The following is a 22109-nucleotide window of genomic DNA, read 5'->3' as shown; positions in this document are numbered from 1 at the left end:
TTGCTGCGGTTAGTTCTCAGATGCAGAAGTATAGACCTGACCAGAAGTCCACTTAGACCCTTGATACCAAGTGGAATAGACAAATTGAATACTGAAAGACTGCTCTATACCTGCCGTAAGCAGTTGGTACCAAACTGGCCAGCCATGTTGAAGCAGACAATGCTACAGCATATGTCTCGGATGTTTTCAACTTCATCTAGGCAAAGCCAGCAGTGGGTAATGGAAACTTTGGGTGCAGCATTTGCTAATTGGCCTGTGATCAAATACTGCATTGCAGCGGCAATTGCGTTTGCAGGAGGGTAAGTTTAGAAATAGCATCTAAACCTTTTTCTTTACATTCATCTATTGAAAACACTCATGCTGCAACTTGATCATTGATGATTATTAGGCTACACGTTGTAACAATCACACAAGAAATCTGTTTCATTTTGTCACTGGACACCATAGGTTAGCTTATATTTGTGTCTTACCTTGCAAGTATAGTATATTTTTTTCTACATGTACATATTTAGAGTCTAGGTGGTGGTCTTGCTTTTTGCTGCTAATACTTTACAACAGCTGCCATTATAATTCAAATAGTTACACTAGCCTATGCAACCTTCCGCATCAACATGATTTTAACAGCTTTGAACATTTTGCTATTCGGCTAGTTTATTAATACTAAAGTGGGATAAGACATGATGTGAAAGACTAACATATACAATAAGACGACTCACTAAAATTGTTTTTTTTGGATAAAATATTTGCCTTATACATTGAACCTATTTTTGAACTACACATACCTGTGAGAGTTATCTCCTCATTTTTTGGTGCAAATCTGAAAGCAAATGACAGCAGTAGAAGTATGATTAAAAACATGTTTTTATACAGAACTATGCTATTCTATGGTGAGTACCAAGAGTGGCTGATTGTTCTTTCTCTCATAACGTTCGTCGCTCTCTACTGGTACCTGCTTATTCTACTTGGCTTTGCCACGACTGATGAAGTAAATCAAATGACAGGAGAGAAGCAGGTGGTCATCGACAGCCATGAAACAGCTGTCTTTGAGAGGCTCTATGAGAAATATGTAAGAATATAACTTATTGAGTAAGCAAGGAGGATACCTTAGACTTAAGGCTGGTTTACACTACGGTGTGCCCTTGGGTTACGGTGACCCTGTTGACTGTTTTTTTAGCCCGGCAAGGTTAGACGCTAATTTTTTGCCTTTTCCATACAAAATATTTTATGCCATATTAAATCCACACGTAATTTTCCTTGAAATTTCCACTTGCCAGTTTGTGTGCTGATCATGTCGGAATAACAAATATGCCGATATGCTATTTGCCAAAATCCCTCTAACAACGAATAAATGAAATACGATGCTCGATCTCTCTCAGTTCAACATTATTCAAAATTGTGAAAATAAGACCGGAAACAGAATAATAATAGAACCGGTAATAAAATTTTAGCGATGAATGAATTGAAGTTTAGTAAGATAGATAAAAATGCTAAAACATAAAATGCTTTAAGTAGTTTTTAGCAATCTAAAGTCATTTAGCTGCCTCGAAAGTAAAATTTCCTTATGTTATGTACTGCACATATTACATTGTTATGTTGCATTTTATTGCAGATCATAACCACTTAATACACCAAAGTTACTTTAGGTAACTATAGTTACTAAGGTTAACATATTATTTTGTTACTAATTTTTAATATGTACAGTACGTCTATAAAATTTCGATAATTTTTACCAGGAGTTGTTTGCATTAGATATTTACTATAGGTTTTTATACGCCCCTATACAAAATTTTCGCTTTTCAATACCAACACTGAAGTGAACTAAAATAGTATGACGAAAGTCTAGTGTACATGAATATCATCTTATGTCGGTGTTAAACACACTTTATGCTGGTGATCACTTGTAATAACAATGTTCACACTATCACAAACCCACCCGTGTTTACATCAGTGAATAGATTCAGCATAGCTCTCTCATTATACATGTACAATAGAGTGGCTGAAATGATAAAAATACTAGTCCCGCAGCAAAGTTCATGAAAGAAAATGTAGATAAAGCAATCTGCGACTGCTATTCATCATGACCAAAAATGGTGCACATTGTAAAGTTGGCGAAGCTGTTCATCAAATATTGGAAAAGTTTGACATGTGCAATCTTTCCTGATGTATTTGCATTGCTTCAATGATGTCATCGGCCTACGGTGCACATGGTTGTCGAATAATTGCTGAGAAGACAATTTCGACATATAGCAATATATATTGCATTATAGTATGAACCAAGCTATATTATAGCCATAGGATGTTTCCATGATTTCCTATTGCAAAATTTATAATTAGTAAGAAACTGTTTACTTTAATATTAAAAGAAAAAAAAGGAAACCTGTTCCTAAAAACAATCTTCAAACATGCAGACAGACTTGGTAGTTCAATGTGTAACAAGGAGCTCATCTGAGTACTTGGAAATGGAATTAAGTAAATTTTGAGTTGTTTAGGTTTTAGACAAAAATCTGTTGCTCCGATGTAATTTATTTCAGCAGCTGTAGAGAAAAATTGTACTACAGTAGAAGCTCCAACAATATAATTAACCTGGTTAAAGAACATTTACAGTATAGGGATTTTACGTTATACAAACAGTAAAATCTGCTTAATTCACTTCAAAATCTTTTAAAACTCACCCTTTTGGCCATACAAAAACAAATTAGACATAACCTTTTAGTATGTGGTCTGGACCGTATTTGCAATATCATTGATTTACAGTGACAACTTTTATTCTTTCCTTATCGCGTTTACTCGTGTAAGGCTCATAAGTTGAACACAACAAGTTAAGTACATTTTCAATGTCCATTTACCGCAATTTGTTTTTTTACCACAATTTTTTAGACAGCAAGATCTAATCTGCAAAGGCAAACTAATAACAAATATGTTATACGCGTAAACTATAGTAAATAAATAATATCTTTTCACTCTAATAAGAATGGCGCGTACTTGTCCATCATCTATCTGTCTGTAGGGGGTCAAGGTTGAAATATAGATATCTTTCAACAATCCAGTAGCATGAATATGTACTCTAGCATTGTTTTAGTCTCCGATGATTTCACATGTCACAAAGTTCAAATCGAAGCTACATCAACAGGAAATTTGAGGTTAAGAAATCTGCCCTAGCACTGACCATTGTTTGTACAAGCATGAATGTGCATACAAACTTTTGTGGTTTATGTGCATAATTGGTGAACGCCCGGTGTTGCTTGCCTGATAAAAATGTCTTTGCACAAAAAATTCACTTTTGTTTAATCCCACGACCAAACAAGAGTGAAATGATTGATTAGGAGAATTATGATAAATGCACATGTGCACACAACTCCCGAAAGATTATCCGTTAACGGCCGTCACCAAACCCTTGCAACGAAATCCTATCAACATATTTAACTATTTTTCAGTAAAGTCGTTTAAGTATAATAATGATACAAAACGCATATAAACCTATTTAAATACGTTACCATGCAAGCCTTTGAAAGGTTACCGCAAATTCTTAAAACTAAGCCATCTGATCGGATTATACATAACTAGACAGATTTATTAGGACGAAAATCGTCACAAAACGCTTGAAAAGCTTCGTTTAATAAAAGTTAAGACCGGAAATTGAAACGCCGAGCGACAGAGAATAGAACGTTAAAGTTTTGCCACAAACTGCCACAAAACGCTTGAACAGCTTGGTTTGTTAATAGTTTCGACCGACCTACGAAACGCCAATAAAGCCGTGCGACAGATAGTAGAACCGTTTACTGTGTACTGTTTGTGTACTGTTTGAGGCGTAGACCGATTTACAGGTACGAAAATGTAGTACACAGTTTGTCAGCCTACGTTTTTGTCCAATTACCGAAGGTTTTTCAAATTATCTAGAACATCAGCCAGATTTCTTTACATCTTATCTGCAAGGTAGGGCGTTACTACAACACCCTTTTATGACAAGAATATTTCTTTATTTCACTCCAGTTTGCATAAAACTTCCAAACGCGTTAATGCCAACGATTGCTCTCTGTTACATATCGCTGTCAAAACCATTCTGCATTCATCACAACATAACCAACTTTCAAACTGTATATTACACATCAGTTTGCCGTTTAACTTTTAATATTGCATTTCATTGCATTTTAACTTTTAATATTCATTTCATTGCATTTCACAATAAACATATTTCTTTATTGTTGGCATTGTTGTTGTTAGTTAAATTACGTACAGTAGGTTAGGTCTACAGCTTGAATTAATATTTATTTTATTATTGTAAAACAAGTTTGAGATAGTTAAATATTTATTTTATTAATATTTATTTCTGTTACATATCGTTGTCAAAACTGTTCTGCATTCAACACAACCAACTTTCAAACTGTATATTACAATATATTTTACTTGTAATATTGCATTTCAGAGCTATAATAAACATATTTCATTATTGCTGTTGTTAGTTAAATTGCGTACAGTAGTTTAGGTCTACAGCTTGAATTAATATTTATTTTAACCAACAACCAACTTTCAAATTGTATATTACACGGCAGCTTGCCATTTTACTTATAATATTGCATTTCAATATAATAAGAGATATAATAAACATATTTCATTATTGCTGTTGTTATTTAAATTATGTTCAGTAGTTTAGGCCTACAGCTTGAATTAATATTTATTTTATTATTGTAAAAATTAAGTTTGAGATAATTAATTATTTATTTTATTAATACTTATTTCTGTTACATTTCTGTTATTTCTGTTGCGCCTTTTTAGAGTCGTGCTCCCTCAAATTTATTTTATATCATCTCAAACAAGTCTTATTTACATTATACTCTGTCAATTCCTGCTGAGAACTACTTTTTCAACAACCAACAGTACCCTTTCTTTTTTCCATTTTTACTTTGGTTGTGGGCTGTATGACAGTGGAATTTATAGTAAATACAATGTTTACCATTATAACTATTAAACTTTATATCATGAGAAAAGCGTTTTGTACAGCTAAAATAAATTAAAAGATAAATAAACAAATGTAAAGGTGTCAATGTGTGAAATAACTAGCAATTGCTGGCTAAATTGTCTGTTTTTGCAATGATAAGTGATTTGATACAATTAATAAGAATTGAGAAAACAATGAAAATCATGAATAGGGTGAATGAATAATGGCAATCAGTTAATAGAGGTGTATGTATAAAAATATTACTGTTGCAGCAAAAGTTATCTATCGCAACTTTGAATAGTATGATAATGATACTTCTTGATACTGGTACGAACGTGAAGTGCAAAAAGGAATTTTGTCTGACCGGACAGAGAAAAAATGTAGAGACATTTCCTACTTGGAATAGCACAGCATAAAACCTATTAAGATAACAAAGAGCTTAAACAAGCATAAATGATTTACAAACACTAAAAGTTTTAGAGATACAATCTACTCAATATCATAGGAAGGTTTATATGAGTACTTGCAGAGGAATATGTTGTGTATATTTTACATAAATCCATTGTAGATCTGTACTTGGATATTAATTCAAAGAGACTTTTACTTCAACATAACCTTTAGAAAAAAGAATATTTGTTGGCTTTCATATAGAGCTATTCATTTCTTTTTTAACTAGTAATTTTTACTGTTGCTGATTACAGCTGAAATCTATCATGGATATAGTCCAGCATGACGATCCATTACAACAGAAAGCAAAAGAAATGCTCAGTAAAATACTTATTGACAGCAGGCAAACTTATCCACATATCGGTACCAACTTTGGCAAGTGGAGAACAATTGTTTACCGGAGCAGCGAGCCTCAGCCAATCCGTGCTCTTGCTGTCAGTTGAAATATAAGTCAGCAATTTATGTTGTCTATTTTATTATCAGAAAGAGCTTATAATGAATTTGTAGCTACTATAGAACAAGCGATTGTAATATAAATATAGGTATTTATCTAGATATGTACATATATACATATGTATATACATATACATATATATATACACATATACATACATTTGTATACACACACATATATATATATGTATATATATATATATATATATATATACATATATATATATATATATATATATATATATATATATATATGTAACATAAAATTGGGTAAAAATGAAAGTTAAAGTTAAGTTTAAAACAACTTTATTACTAATAGTTTCATATTGCCATGCAATAATCATCATCATCTGATGATTATTGCATGGCAATATGAAACTATTAGTAATAAAGTTGTTTTAAACTTAACTTTAACTTTCATTTTTACCCAATTTTACATCGCTCTATTTTAATATTGAGCACTTTCATGCAAGAGACTGTTCATACTGCATCTACTGTATGTAACATATATATACACATATATACATGTATATATAGGTAATAACGGGTAATATATGTTATATATGTGTAGCTGATATATAATAAGAGATTGTAATATATGTGTAGCTAACATCGAATAAGAGATAGTAAGATATGTGTAGCTAACATCGAATAAGAGATTGTAATATATGTGTAGCTAAGCTTTAATAGCAGGTTGTAATATATGTGTAGCTAATGTCTATTAAGAGACTGTAATATATGTGTAGTTAATATCTAATAAGAGATTGTAATATATGTGTAGTGAATATCTAATAAGAGATTGTAATATATGTGTAGCTAATATCTAATAAGAGATTGTAATATATGTGTAGCTAATATCTAATAAGAGATTGTAATATATGTGTAGCTAATATCTAATAAGAGATTGTAATATATGTGTAGCTAATATCCAATAAGAGATTGTAATATATGTGTAGCTAATATCTAATAAGAGATTGTAATATATGTGTAGTTAATATCTAATAAGAGATTGTAATATATGTGTAGCTAATATATAATAAGAGATTGTAATATATATGTAGCTAATATCTAATAAGAGATTGTAATATATGTGTAGCTAATATCTAATAAGAGATTGTAATATATGTGTAGTTAATATCTAATAAGAGGTTGTAATACATGTGTAGTTAATATCTAATAAGAGATTGTAATATATGTGTAGTTAATATATAATAAGATATTGTAATATATGTGTAGCTAATATATAATAAGAGATTGTAATATATGTGTAGCTAATATCTAATAAGAGATTGTAATATATGTGTAGCTAATATCTAATAAGAGATTGTAATATATGTGTAGCTAATATCTAATAAGAGGTTGTAATACATGTGTAGTTAATATCTAATAAGAGATTGTAATATATGTGTAGCTAATATCTAGTATGAGATTGTAATATATGTGTAGCTAATATCTAATAAGAGATTGTAATATATGTGTAGTTAATATCTAATAAGAGATTGTAATATATGTGTAGTTAATATCTAATAAGAGATTGTAATATATATGTAGCTAATATCTAATAAGAGATTGTAATACATGTGTAGTTAATATATAATAAGATATTGTAATATATGTGTAGCTAATATCTAATAAGAGATTGTAATATAGGTGTAGCTAATATCTAATAAGAGATTGTAATATATGTGTAGCTAATATCTAATAAGAGATTGTAATATATATGTAGCTAATATCTAATAAGAGATTGTAATATATGTGTAGCTAATATCTAATAAGAGATTGTAATATATGTGTAGCTAATAATATCTAATAAGAGATTGTAATATATGTGTAGTTAATATCTAATAAGAGATTGTAATATATGTGTAGCTAAGCTTTAATAGCAGGTTGTAATATATGTGTATGTAGTGTCTAATACCAGGTTGTAATATGTGTATGAGTAGCAAATACCTAATAACAGATTGATATTTGTGTAGATGATATCTAAAAACAGATTGTGCACGTGGACAGTCAAATATCATAATGTCACAAATGCTGACCATATATTTAGTATCAGGTTGTAATTTATTGTAAAGAATACACCACAAACTCTGAATTGATCCACAATGAAACAATCACTTGAGTATTATTAGAGGTATAAATATATTTATGTAAATGAATATGTGAAAATACAGTCAATATCTGTGGATACAATGAATTGTATATGCGACTTTTCTGTGTTTTGCCTGGCTATAAATTGCTTTGTCTCTTTTATAATGTTAAAGAAGGTTTATGCTCCGCTTCCATCCCTAGGAAACGGGATGACCGTCTTTTGCCAGGCTGACTGTGTGCAGCTGGTTTGATAAAACCGGCTCAAGTTCCTTTCAGCTCCATAAGGCCAGGTCATCGTAATGTCCATTGGTTGGCTGGCCACTTTTAGTTGGTTAGCTAATTAATTATTGCTTACCTGCTTGTGCATGTGTGTGACCTGTTAGTGATACCTTAGCTGGCTGGCTATTTGTTAGTGAGTCCAACGAACTTACTTTGCTGGTTTTCACCACACACTTGAACCCATTTGTGACGTCATCGTTTCTAACGTTCTGCTGACAATGGAACTGCCTGCTGAGCACACAGTAAATGTTGTCGGTTTCATGCTTTTGCCTGTTTATTACTTGACACGTTCAATTCCCATACTAATCTAGCCTTCTCCTGATCTGGGCTAGTCTGGAGTTTTGCCAGACTTGCTCCTGAATCGGTTCAAGGGTCATGGTCTGAAAAGGCAACATAAATCTCTGATGCTCATCACGCTCTTGGTCATTTTTGTCATTTTTTTGTGAAAGAAGCGCCTGTTTTTTTTTTCTGCAACCTTCCGAGGCTCTCCATTTAGCTGTGGAACTGGCTGTAGGAACATAAACTCAAAGTTCTTCTCTCCAGAAAATATTTTCTTCACGCTGATTGATGTACCTCCATTTATGTTTTGCGTTCTCCTTACCTATGTGGTGGCTGGAGCTTGGCCGAGATCCTCCGAGCAAACTATGTACAATTTTAACTTTTTCTCATATTGCAATGGCGACTGTCACTGTCTTTTGATCAAATAGGTTAGGTTTGGTTTGGAAAAGCTTGACTGATTGAAGAGGGCCTCACAGGTTTAGTCTGCAGTTAAGGATTTTTTTATTGTTTATTGAGCATCCACACCCAGTTGCAAAGGGCATAGAAGAATGGCTTTTTTTGGTCATTGTGCCAAATCTTCATCTGTGCCTGTTGGCGTGTGCTGTAAGCCTCTTTCATCTTCTTAGAGTAACAGTGTTTGCCAATGAAGGCTATGCAGCACCTGCTACATCGCCTTTTAGAAAGTGCCGAAAAAATGAGATCGAATGATAGGAAATTTTATTTTCACAATCTAGAGCAAGTTGCATATTCTGATATCTCATGTGCATTGACATCTAAAGAACACTTTACAGTAGCTACTGACAAGATCCAGCAGCTGAATAAATTGCTGCAGGATGGGGCATTGAGGTTGTTGTCGATCTGTTGAGAAGGTAATAATTTTGCTTTGTGACTGCATTTAGCTAGTGGTAGTCAACACAAAATTGCCATTTTCCATCATCTTTTTAAACCAACACTACAGGAAAACTCCAAGCACCTCTAGCTGTCTCAATGAACTGTTTTCTGAGGAGGTTCTGTACCTCAACCTTCTCTGGTCCAAATCAGTAGAAGAGATACGACTGATGTATAGCTCAAGCCCTTTCCTTTAGTGGAGTAAATTGCTCCACTTTAGAAATCTGGCCCATGTCTCCTTCTATCATGCTGAATGTAGTGTAATAACGCCTCAGCAGTCTGGCCAATCATTTAGTTTGTCTCAGCTCCTGAAATCGTTTTTGTTACCTGAAGCCCGTGCTTTGTTTGGTTGACACGAGCTTAGGTTTAAAAAGCCATTGAGTCTGGCTTGGACACTCTTGAGCTTGTTTTAGCAGGCAAGCTTTTGGTGTATGTGTCGACCTTGGAGATAAAGAGCAGATAGAGCAAGGTGCTGCTACTTTGAAGGCAAGCATCCGGCTGTATAGTCTTAATCAGCTGCTGTTATGCTAGGTTATGAATTATGGCAGGAGAACCCCGCGCCACCTTACTGTTTTGAGCGGCTATGATTAAAGATCTCCACTTTACCTTCTCGTCTCTTCTTAAGGCTTTCTGTTCTAGAGTCCATCCTAGCTTTGTAGGCCCAGCTAGCTGACCTTAAATGGTTTTTGCCAGAGTTACAACTGTTGGAGTATTGAGTGCAAGTAGTAGTCAATGGTATTGTCACAGTCCAGGGTAGTTTTTTTGGTTTCTGCTTGTTTGTGCAGCCTCACAGGATGTGCCTGTAATCTCAGCAGCCGCAACACTAAAAAGTCATGGCCAGAGTAGCTTTCTTTGTGCTATGTCATTTCTCTTGCAATTGACACACATGCATTGTTAACTGTTGCAACAGAAGTGTAAGCTAGCTAATGATCTAGTTTTTGGCTACTGCCATTTTTTCAGCTGCCTCCTTCTCCACGGACCTGATATCCAGTTTCAGATGTTTCCTAACCTGTATTTAGAAAAAACTTCATGCTAGCTTATTTCATGGCAGTCAATGTGTGAATAGGCACAGCCAGTAGATGTCGTTGCAAGCTGAGTTTGTTTGGTGTGCTGAAGGACAGTTCTTTTTCTATGTTGACTCAATGGACGTCCAGCAGAATCCCGCAGGCCACTCTGACTAGCTGCTTCACTCAAATGGCATGCTTCTGAAGGGTAGTTTGTGATACCTTTTAAGGTACTCAGTTATGCCTGAGCTTGCTGAGGACAAAGACTAAACTGAGCCTTGAATGCATCAAAGACAGTTTCAACTCAGTTACTCTAATTGTAGTTTTCCACATCCTCTTTCAACATCTTTCTTTAGTGCAGCAGCCTGTCTGTCTCTGTCTATTGTTTGGCCTTGGCTAACTCTTAGAAACGGCTTATGAAGTATGCTAAATCCGCAATACCTGTATAACGACACACTATAAACTGGTGAGGCAGAACTGGGGTCTTGGGCACCATTGCCAAGTTTTCCAATATTCTGAACAGATGGTTTTTGTGTGCTAATGGAACCACTAATGACCATGCAGACACATTTGCCTTACAAGAGGGACCCATTAGAAACTTATTCACGGACTGTCACTTTCAAGGCAGCTAGGCCTCCACCGGTCTCTCAGTGCTCACCAGTCAGACCAGTGCTGATTGGGGTTTTTTCTCCACTACTATTACGATAGCCTCAAAAAGCACCTTAATGGGTTTGATGGCTGGTTTAGCATCAGGAATCCAAAAAATTTCACTACAACCACAAGTATCAAGGCTCTACTATGAATCATCTACTGCTCCACATTGAGCTAGGCCCTTGATTGAATGAAAAGGCATAAAAACATTTACATATACACATATATTTATACCTTCCACCATAAATGTATTCTTACATGTTTGTGTAAATAGATGTATGAAGATACAGCCAATGCTTTTGCATACAATGAACTGCATATTATGAAGCTTTTTTGTGCTCTGCCTGGTTATCAATCGTCTTGCTTCTATTGTACCATTGAAAAGGTTTGCGCTCCGCTGGCATTTTTAGGGACCAGATAGCAATCTTCTCCTAGTCTAGTAGCTAGCTGGTTTCTCAATTGCTAACTCAATGGCTGGTCTATTCTCTACTATCTGGCAGCTAGCCACTTGTACCTCCGGCTGGACTGACTTTTTTTAGGCTCAGTCAGGCAAAGCTGGTTTGAGTCCTTTTTAACTTGACAGGGTCGGACAGTTTTTTCTGTTTGTCAGTTGGCCGGCTGGCCACGTTTAGCTGGCTGACTAGTTACTCCTTGCTTGGCTAATTGTGCTCATGTATTGTCAGTTAGTGATGGTCTAGTCACCTGGCTAATTGTTAGAGACTCCAGCCACCTTGCTTGGCCTGATTCCATCAGAATATGCGTAACGTATACCTAAAAGCAAGTTCTAAATTAATCTTAGCTAGGGCTAACAATTTAACATCGTTTACATTTTATCCTAATAAGTTCAAGGGTATAAACCTAACTAGTATGAACATCTATTATACCCAATGACGAGTCATTGAGGCTTTGCTGCCAGTGTTGGAGAGTGTTGCACTGTCTCTACGCATTTTCTACTATGATTCTACTAGTGATTCTATGAGTTTGTCGTGCAACACAATGCTTGTTAATCCACATGCTTCAATACATGAATTGGTTTCCTTACAGTCTGGAGTAATTTATATACCAAGCTTTCTGATAGAAAATCTATCTGATGATGAATTAGCATTTCTCATGTCACACGCGGCAGCCTCTGTACTCTTAGACACCCAGGTATGTTTAAAACTATCGGTATTAATTTAGGACCCAACAGACTAGGAGTGGCTAGTTTTAAGTACAATGGTTTTGAGAAGATTTCCAAAGACAATTGCCTGGCTTTATTTCTGTAAAGTATTTCCAGGTTCTACATTCTATTTTACAAAAATAGATCAGATGATAAGTATCAATTATAGCTAATGGTATGCTGGGCAGTTCTGTGCACCGTGTAATCAACTGCCAACATGGGAAAAGGATAAAAAATAGACCGCTAACCTTTAATTGAGCGCCATGTCTATTTGATTGCCAATTTTAGATATTCTTTATCTATACCAAGCCATGATAACAGGTGATCAGTAGAAAGAGTGTACAAAACTGTACTCATGATGATTGAATTACATCAATAACAATTAATTGGTTCATTATTTCTCTTTGTATCAAAGTCAGTTTTTGTACTCCAAATCTTTAAGGTTTTTTTACTAAAAAATTCAATGCAACGCAATGAAAATTATTAGTAACTGTATCAGGATAATTGTAATTCCTTGTTCAACGTGGTTTTGATATTTCGATGTATGTGAAGAAAACTTTGCACATTTATATTGGAATCTGAACTACTACGTATTTTGAGAGTAAAGATTTAAGACTATTTTGCGGTTTCTCTTTAATTGTGCAAGAATTGTAAATTGTCTCATATAAGTTTCGCTTGGCTAAAAAGTTGTTAGGATGCCAATGACAACTAGCTCAGCTGTGGAGAAAAGGAGTTGAGGTCATAAGACACTGGAAAGGTATTAAACATCCAGAAGAATATGAATTGGTTTCAAACCAAGACAACAATCAAAACTCAACTAGCCCAGAAAATGATGCTAATATTTTTGTTTAAAATCTATTAACTTTTGTTTCAGAATGTTTTCTATATATAGTTTGTTAATGCAAATTTTTTAGTATTGTTATAGAGTTCATGAGCATGCAAGTTTATACCATATCATTTGATAGCATCATTGCGGTTATATAAACTCGGCTTACAATAGATCGGTTGGAACCTTTCTCTTATTGCATATAAAAAGCGGGTTTTTGGTGCAAATTGCAGCAAACACCTCAATGAGTGCAATGAATCCTTTTTTGTACCTTTGGTAAATACAGCTATAAAATTAAAATATTGCTTCAATTTCATAAAGAAATAAAAAAACTTAAAAAGCCTCAACAAATTGCAACGAAGGCTATAATATCATGGTAGGTTAATTGCAAGCAATAGATAGCAACTGGTAGAGACGAGTATCAGCTTCCTCGTGCATATTTATTTAGACATCTACAACAAATGAAGGAAAGTGAGAAAATGTCTTGCATTCAAAAGGTTTAATGTCACTCTGCCCCAAAAAGTGCAAACTACAGGTGTTATTCACTTTGTCGATGAAAAAGTTGAATATATATTTTTTTGAAATTCTGAAAAGGATTTGAAAAATACAATACCACTTTTTCTTTAGAAATCACCGCTAATAAAGCACCAGTCTAAAAAGAAGATTAAAAAAAAGAGTGCTATGGTGTTTTACAGGTTTTAAATAAAGGTTTTACAATAATTGGTGAGGTGGCAAGGTAGCTGAGTGCAGTAGTGTTTAGTCCGCTGGTCAATGAATCGGAATATTTGGGTTCATATCCTGTGCAAAGCAATTTCTGCCTTAATGCCAGCTAATAATCGTTATGCCGAAATGCACCACCTTGATCATTATGCTCAGTTAAACACTTAGTCATATGATTAAGATCACTGTCTCTGGCACTGAAGGTACAAAGATCAAATCTTCTGCAAAGAAAATTTTCGGCTACTAAATTTTTATTATTATAGCTGCACATATGAATGACAGGTGACAGACGGACAGGCATGAGGATATATATATATATATATATATATATATATATATATATATATATACTACAAGTAACTATTAGAGCAAGCGATAATGATCAATATACAAATCAATTTATTTTGCTTTTAAGTTTATTTATCTCTGTATCCACGGTGTAAGGAAATTATCTATTTAGTTTATATTCTCAAATATTTAAGTAAAGATGTTATTAAATTTTCTATGCATAAGAGATACTTATGAAATACTTGTGTGATCTGCCAATTATGACTGCATTCTCTTCTAAGCTGTTCAATTGTTTTCATCTTTGCTTTCATTGGAGTTAGACAAAGTGTAATAATTGAGTCAGGTAGGCCTTGTTGACACTAGGTAGACGCATGCTACCCTTACTTGGTGTAAACAAGGTATACAACATTAGAAATGTCATGTAGAAGATAACTCCTAATTTGTAGATTCACATACAGTGTACATCTAAACATTTGCTTAGCTTGTACTCAATTTAAAAATGAATATATGTAGTATTTATATGTTATATATTGCATCATGTATAGCTTTTTAATGTAAACGCATGAAATTCAACAGTAACTTGAGAAAAAACATAGCTTTTCCTCATCATGATAGGAAAAACTTAATAACATTGCAGTTTCCAAGCTGCAAACAAATAGCAAAGAATCTGATCTACTCAGCTAAATAACGAACTTAGTTTCCAGTTTCTTGCTTTCCTAGTCTGAGCGCTTTAGTATTGTCCTTTTGAATTTGTTAGAATATTTAAACTTTTAACTTTAAATAAAATCTAAAATGTTATTATGACTATGTCATTATCTCTACACAAATCTTATTAACTTTTAGAGAAAGAAATATGCAAGAACTGCTATAGATGACCTGGCATTTCTGACGGTCATGTCAGTTGTAGGATTTGTGCAGCAACCCATTTATGGATATCTCTTTGCCCTCGAGTATAACATTATACAGTCAGTAAGTTTGTATAGTGCAGTCAGTATGAGTTGAATATTGTTACATATGTTTCTAGTTGCTAGAAACTACAGACACAATGGCCTTGCCTAACAGACTGGAATGCATGGAAAAACAACTCCCATGTATCTGAGCAACCCATCTTATTTGAATACCAACAGATTTATTGTGTGTATTTGATTTATTGGAAATGGCTCTGTCTATTACTAAAAATCCCTCTGTCATACAGCCCGCGACCAAAGTGATATTGGAAAAAGTAAAGGGTACTGATAGTTGAGAAACGCAATATCAACAGTCAAATGGCACTGCAGTGCATTAGGATAACTGCAATGGTATCTGTAATGTACTAGGTGTGGATGTTATTATGTACAACAAACAACAACAATAATGAAAGAAAAATATTACATGCTTATATCTCTTCCCCTGCAATAGGAGAAATGCAATTTTAGAAGTAAAATGCACGGATATTATTAGAATAACCAATATTATTAATATAGTAATACAGTAATAATAAAACACCCGTACACAATTTTGTTAACATTTCAAAACGTCATAGCTAACAATATTAAGAAGTTGTGATATTTATACAGATTTTTAGAAAATCTATTTAACCAAACTATTTAGAAAAAATAATAACAGTAACATATTGCCCAACATCGGTCACTGTATACTTCGATCTTGTAAATTCGAATGCTTATTCTAATAATTAAATCTTATAAAATTGAATAATTATTCTTATAATTAAATCTTATAAAATTGAATAATTATTCTTATAATTGAATATTGTAATAATCTCATAAGAATCATTAAAAATATCACCGTCATTTCCTTTACTTTCACATCAGTTATAATACCAAAGTACTTCTAAGTGTTCAAAATGTCAGTTACTTTGAAATCAGCAAAAAAGAAACGATATCTTTTCAGTACTTCTACGTTAATTACAGAAACCTTCGACAATTTGACAATGCTATAGACTGGTGAAATGTGCATGGTTTTTTTCTTGAAATGGGCCCGACTTAATCGTTCTATTCTCTGTCGCTCGGCGTTTCGTTTGCCGGTCCTAATTTTGATAAAAATAAGGTTTGTCAAGTTTTAATAACGACTTCAGGTCGAATTAATCTGTCTATCTATGTATAATCTGATCAGATGGGTAAGGTTTAGGAAACTTTCTAAAAATAATAAAGTCTTGGTAACATATTTAAATAGGTTTATATGTGTTTTGTATCGTTATTATACTTTAACGACTCCATTGAAAAATGGTTAAATTCGTTGATGAGATTTCGGCAAAATGGTTTGCGAAGTCCGTTGATGAATTATTTATGGGAGTTGTGTGCACATATGCATTTATCATATATCTACCAAACAATCGCTTTGCTCGTGTCTAGTTGTGGGATAAAGTGCAATGACATTGTACTTTTGTCAAACTTGTTTAATCGATAGGTCTAAACCAAAAGCTGTGTGTAATTTGCCACTGATATATTATATATGTTTATATTCCCATTTACTATTAATTATTTTTCAACTGTTCTTAATTTACAAACAAACAGTTTTGAAAACTTTTATCATTGTTTACGTTTTTTATCAAACTGCTGTTAATTGCTGAGAATTATTGACAGAGTTGTTGGCATCTACAAGTACTCACAATTGCAAGCACGAACTCTGTAAAACCACGTCACTAAGTTAAACAAAACTTGCCATCTTCTAATTTATTTTAATTTTCATCATTGAGCTCCCAAATTTGTTTTATCCAAGTAGGTTATAAATGAGCTTTAGATAAAACTATTCCAATATTTAAAAGCAAAAAGAGATGAACTAAAAGAAATATAAGCACATGAAGAGCCTAACAAATAAATAGAACAAGGGCGACCTTTAGCTAGAGTAGCTGATAAACATTACACACAAGGCGTTAAAACTTTAAGTACCTCAGGCTAACTACATGTTGGTGTAAACCTCAAGGACCTCAGGCTAACTAGGCGTAAACTAAAGTGTTGCGTGACTAGCTTTCTAGCTAATATAAGAAATCCAGATATAACTTGCCAGCAAAGCTTACAGCTTATGGATAAATGTGTTATTTTGTTACAAAATATTCTGTGTTTTCAAAAAAGTACATTATTTTTATTCAAGCTGTGTATGAGAGTCTTATCCAGAAAAACTATAGCAGTTTGTTTCTGTGCAGCAAACTAGGAAAATTAAAAACAACACATTGGATTACAAAACAAGTATATTTGCCCATAATTCTAAGTTTAAGACTTTTTGATTTGTAGTATTTTGAAACTGCTCCCGCAGACCAGAAAGAGGTTCTCTTGGCTGATAAATATGCTTTGGAGTTCACTGCAAGAGTAAGTGGTAAAAGCTCTCCACTTTTATCTTACTTTTGTACTTTCCCTTTTCTTACCAGTTTATCAACTCTACATGTAGGTCTAGAAGTCGATAGTTTACCTCTTCATCAAAATGTTCACGTATGATTGAACAAGAAAAGCACTAGGTGATAAATAGTTCAGCATCAGAAACAACTAAGCTCAGAATTTACTTATAACAGACCACCCCTTTGATACTAGTTCACTAGCCACATTGGAAATAGCAGCGACAACAAGCGCTTTAAAAACAAAGTTTAAAATAAAAGTTTAGGTATTGTGATTTCAGATTTACTGGGAAAAACCCAAATGACAAAAAGAGTGTATAAGTAAATATATATACTTTATGAGTGATAATAGGAACATAGTAACAAAGACAAACCCAAAAACTCTGAGTTATCATCTTTATTTGCTTAAACAAAGATAAAAATTTGCATAATCTTCAACTTTTAATACGGTAATTGCTCAACACGTAACCTAAAAATAGGCATACCTCAGGTCTTCACCCTCAAGTTTACTCTTCAGTCAGCTCTGTTTCCTTGCTTTGCCATCATGCATAACAAACATTTTGTAACCAACATCACATTTTACAAATTTGTTCAGCTCAAAGTAATCCATAACTGATCTCACCTTGTCTTTTGTTGGCTGAAACACAGTTAACAATAAAATAATGCTATTATCGAAGTTATTCCATTACTGTAGTTTGCTTTCAACGCTTAGCTTTTGTTTCGGCGCAATAGTGGTTTTGCAAATCAGACACTTGCGTACACTGGTAATCAGAAAATTGTATCTGAGATTTTTTATGAGATCCTTCAGGCTACCCCTAACTGACAAACCATCGACCAGTGGAAAAATCAACAGCAAACTCTGGATCTTCTACCGTTTAGGATTTAGGCTGATTTTTTGTGATAGCCCCACAAGTTACACTGGCTTGATAGTTCCATCTACATGTACTGTAAACCCCAGAGCACAATCCAAGTGTGACTCTCCCTACCACATGAAGAATTTTAAGTTCAAATCTCTTTTTACAGTTGCACCACCTATGTGGTCAATAACATCACTGCAAGGGAAACATTTAATGCCAAGTTACTTGGTAGGTCGATTCATCTACCACTGGTGTTTAGAAGCAGAAATTATTTTTCTGCACCCCAATGACAATCGGGCACTATCCCTTTAGTGCCATGCTGCCACATATTGTCGTTAACAATGGTTGAGCTGACCTTTCGCCTTACCCCACTACCACCTGCAGACTGACCAGAGTTCTCTCACTTCCAGTATCAACTGATCACTGGTAGCAATTACCATTTTAAAAACACTGCATAATTGGCATACTATCAGTTGAATTAATGCCAGCCACTCCTAACAGCTGTAAATTGTCCTGCAGTAACTAAGCTTTGCTCAAAATCTTGCAATGAAATTTCCAGAAAGGCTTTACTCAGCGTGCATAAAAGGAAATGCAGCACCCCTGTCTGGGCCTTTTGGTGCGAGCAATAAACACTCCCGTAAAAAGTGCTTGGTATCGCCACACAAAAAGCACCCGGCTCACTTGTCGGCAAATACCTTCGTAAGCCCTTTTCATTATTGAAGTGGCCAACTATTGATTAATCTTCAACAGGGTGGGCATTGCTGCAATTGTAACAGAAAAACGACAACTATGCTGCTGTCCATCAAAAGCAAGATCACCAGCTGTTGAGTTTTTTTTATCTTTTTGGTGCTCCCCTCAATTACAGCCTTGCCTATGCCTAAGTTCTCAGAGCACATGTCAAAACTGACCGAACCGTCAGTCAGTGTACATACTTCTGTGCCTTACTGCCAATTCGCAAGCTAATAAATTTCCTCATAGAACTTGACACCAAAACCAAAAATGTTGTCAGCTTCTAGCTCTCAGCTGAAAAACTTAAACTACGCTTGTAGATGGGGGCATGGCATACTCAGATGTCAGTACAGCCTTCATGACTTGCCACCGAAAAGCCTCCGCTACTCTTCTACTGCAATGCACCTTATTAGCATTGCAACTAAGCATTTGTGTCAACAGGTCAGTTGAAGTAACCTACTCCTACACACCGCTGCTCATGTTCGCTGAGCCCGGTGGTCACTTTCACCAAGCCATCCCTGATGAAAAGTCTGAACTGTTCCCTCAGCTAATTTAAAACTGTAAATTAGGCCTGTTTATGTATGCTAGCCAACATACTGTCATATAACAGCAGAAATAATGGATTACTGGCTACTGATGGCGCACTCACATACACTGATGACTCTGAACCGTCTAAACTCAACGGTCTAGCGTCAAGTTCTACTGCAAAAGTTTTAACCTCAACTTGGGTATTCAGTACACCTGAGATACCCAAATCACTACTTTTGCTAGCAGTGGCTTTCATCCATTGATAAAGACACCAACAAAGCTTGCAAAACAAAAAGACAAATAGAGAAGCCAAAACAGCTTGTTGTTAAAAAGTAGAAAAATAAAAAAACTCAATTCGCACTTCGTGAATTACAGAGTATCAGACTGCACAAAATAAATTAAAATCAGTTTTTTTAAACATCCCCTTAGCCACTACCTGCACCATTTTTTAATAGTGCCTTGCATTTCTGATAGTACATTATATTAAAGAGGAAACAATAATTCGATGAGCTCAAAAAGATGCATTCTACGCTTATGTATCTTATATACGCTACCAGAGTCATTATGATAAATTCTCACCTGAGCGCTTTTTTGAACTGCTCATGAAGTCTATGTGCTTCTGCCTGACAAGTATATCTGTACAAATGCACAGGATTTTAGTCTAAACATTTAACGAAACCAGATTTACAATTACTAGCTGTCTATAAAGTTTACTTGCTTATCTGACCTCTGGTTGACAGGTTCTTACGCTTTGAGCTTTGAGTATAATTTTGTATTGAAGAAAAATCTATTTCAAGACATCTTAATAGTCTAAATTCTACTACCATATAAACAAATATAAAATAATATAAATAAATATAAATGACCTATAATTTTTTTATGTACTTCAGGCTTGCTATGACATTCGAAAGATTCCAGTCTACTTTGCTAAACTCGCAGAAATAGAACAACAGGCGGGTGTTGGAAGAGGCTTGCATAAAGTAAAAACTGCAATTAAGAGTGAACCTACATTTGAAAGAAGAAGGCAAAACATCATGAATCACTTAGAAGAAGTAAGTTTAACTTGTCGATAAAGTTGTGGAAACCTTCCTGTATATGATAGAGTAAGGAGTTGGTAAGCCTGAACAATAAATTTTTTTTCAGATTATGTAGTTTGAAGAAATACCAAAGAAAGCCTTTTGCTGATTAGCTAGACAAACAGATAAAACAAAAGAAACTGTGTTCAACATAGTTTACAATAACTGCTTCTATTTTGATAAAAAACAATTATTTCAATCACATTCAGGTGAAGGTTTTCCCAACTACTGGATTTGTTGAATATAATTCCTTTTTCTAATTATCTTATCACCCCCACACAAAAATTTGTGATTTTTATCAACCTATAAAGTTTTCGGAATTTTACACAAAGCAACTTTACTCTTTGGTTTTGCATAGAAGGCACTCAGATATGAACAATGCTTTGGAAAGAAACATGGAAAACCTACCGTAAACATTTTTTCACTTTCGAGCTGATGAAATAAAATTTAGATGATGACAATATATTTTTAATAGCTTCTAGCAAGTCAAGAAACTACCAAATATTAAAAAAAAGTATTCTCCTAGATTACCAACAAACTGAGTTTAACCTCCATTTTATTACATAATTTTGTTAAAAAGTTTAATTGTTTGAGTAGAACTCCTTGTATTGGTTACCATTTTCGAGCCAACAAATTTCATTATACTAAAAGCCGAGTTGAATCTAATAGGTGCACTAGAGTTTTAGAGGTGTCTATTAGGAAAATGAAAAAACAACATTTTGTTTAACTGTTTTAAGCACAGAAGTGATTAAAAAATTGTAACCAGAGGCTATTACTTAGATGCCTTTTTGTTCATGTTCAGCTCCACACGCTTATCAGGTACAATGTGGAACCATTGGTTTGACTTTCTGTCTCTTGCAATCAATGAAGCTGTGAAATATTAAATTCCCATTTATGTATACTACTAGTAAGCACTTGATGCAAAAGACACACTTTGCATCATGTCTATGTACATTTGACTGTTGACAACAGATTATTGCTTCAACTGCAGTCATATTTCAAAGACTAATTATTGATAAAGAGTTGTTTTCTCTTATCAGTGTGCTGTCGCTGTATGTTAGACCATTTTTTGTTACGGTTCTATTTCTGCTGTCGTACTTTTATAGGCTATGAAGATATACAAGGATTCTGGTTGTCCAAAGCTGAACCCTGAGAATGATCCAATAGTAGATTATGAGATAGAAGAGTTTGAGAAAAACAGAGAGCAGCGCAAGAACTCTCGAAATGAATTATAACCAGACTTGCTCAATTTTATGAGCCTGCATGCATTAGAAAAGTTGGTCTGTTTTGTGTCAAAAATATAAGATATAAGCAAAGAATAAAATTAAGTACTTAATTTCTCAATGCATTCAATAAAAGTTTGCTAAATTTTATTAAACACAACGACTTAGAGGCTCCCATACACATAGAGTTACCATACCTAAATCTGAGTCATTTACCTACACAGAGCTAATTTATCTAAAGCTGAGTTCGCTACGTACAAAAAGATAGTCCATTCAAAACTGAGTGAACTACCTACCTAACAATATTCCACCTAAAGCTGAGTAAACTACTTGTATAGAGCTAGTGT

At 34.1% G+C, this 22109-nt stretch overlaps 1 protein-coding gene across 1 annotated transcript; it reads left to right on the top strand.

Moving 5' to 3' along the window:
- Nucleotides 1-874: 874 nt before the first annotated feature.
- Nucleotides 875-21774, top strand: LOC137402820 (metalloendopeptidase OMA1, mitochondrial-like). The gene is made up of 7 exons (XM_068089329.1): nucleotides 875-1066; nucleotides 5638-5817; nucleotides 12073-12177; nucleotides 14865-14990; nucleotides 17252-17326; nucleotides 20354-20515; nucleotides 21646-21774. Exons 1-7 carry the CDS (start codon nucleotides 875-877, stop codon nucleotides 21772-21774), a joined length of 969 nt encoding a protein of 322 aa, XP_067945430.1.
- The last annotated feature ends 335 nt before the right edge of the window (nucleotides 21775-22109 follow it).

This window comes from Watersipora subatra, chromosome 8 (assembly GCF_963576615.1).
Source record: "Watersipora subatra chromosome 8, tzWatSuba1.1, whole genome shotgun sequence".
Taxonomy (NCBI): Eukaryota; Metazoa; Bryozoa; class Gymnolaemata; order Cheilostomatida; family Watersiporidae; genus Watersipora; species Watersipora subatra.
This window is presented reverse-complemented; position numbering and strand designations above follow the sequence as displayed.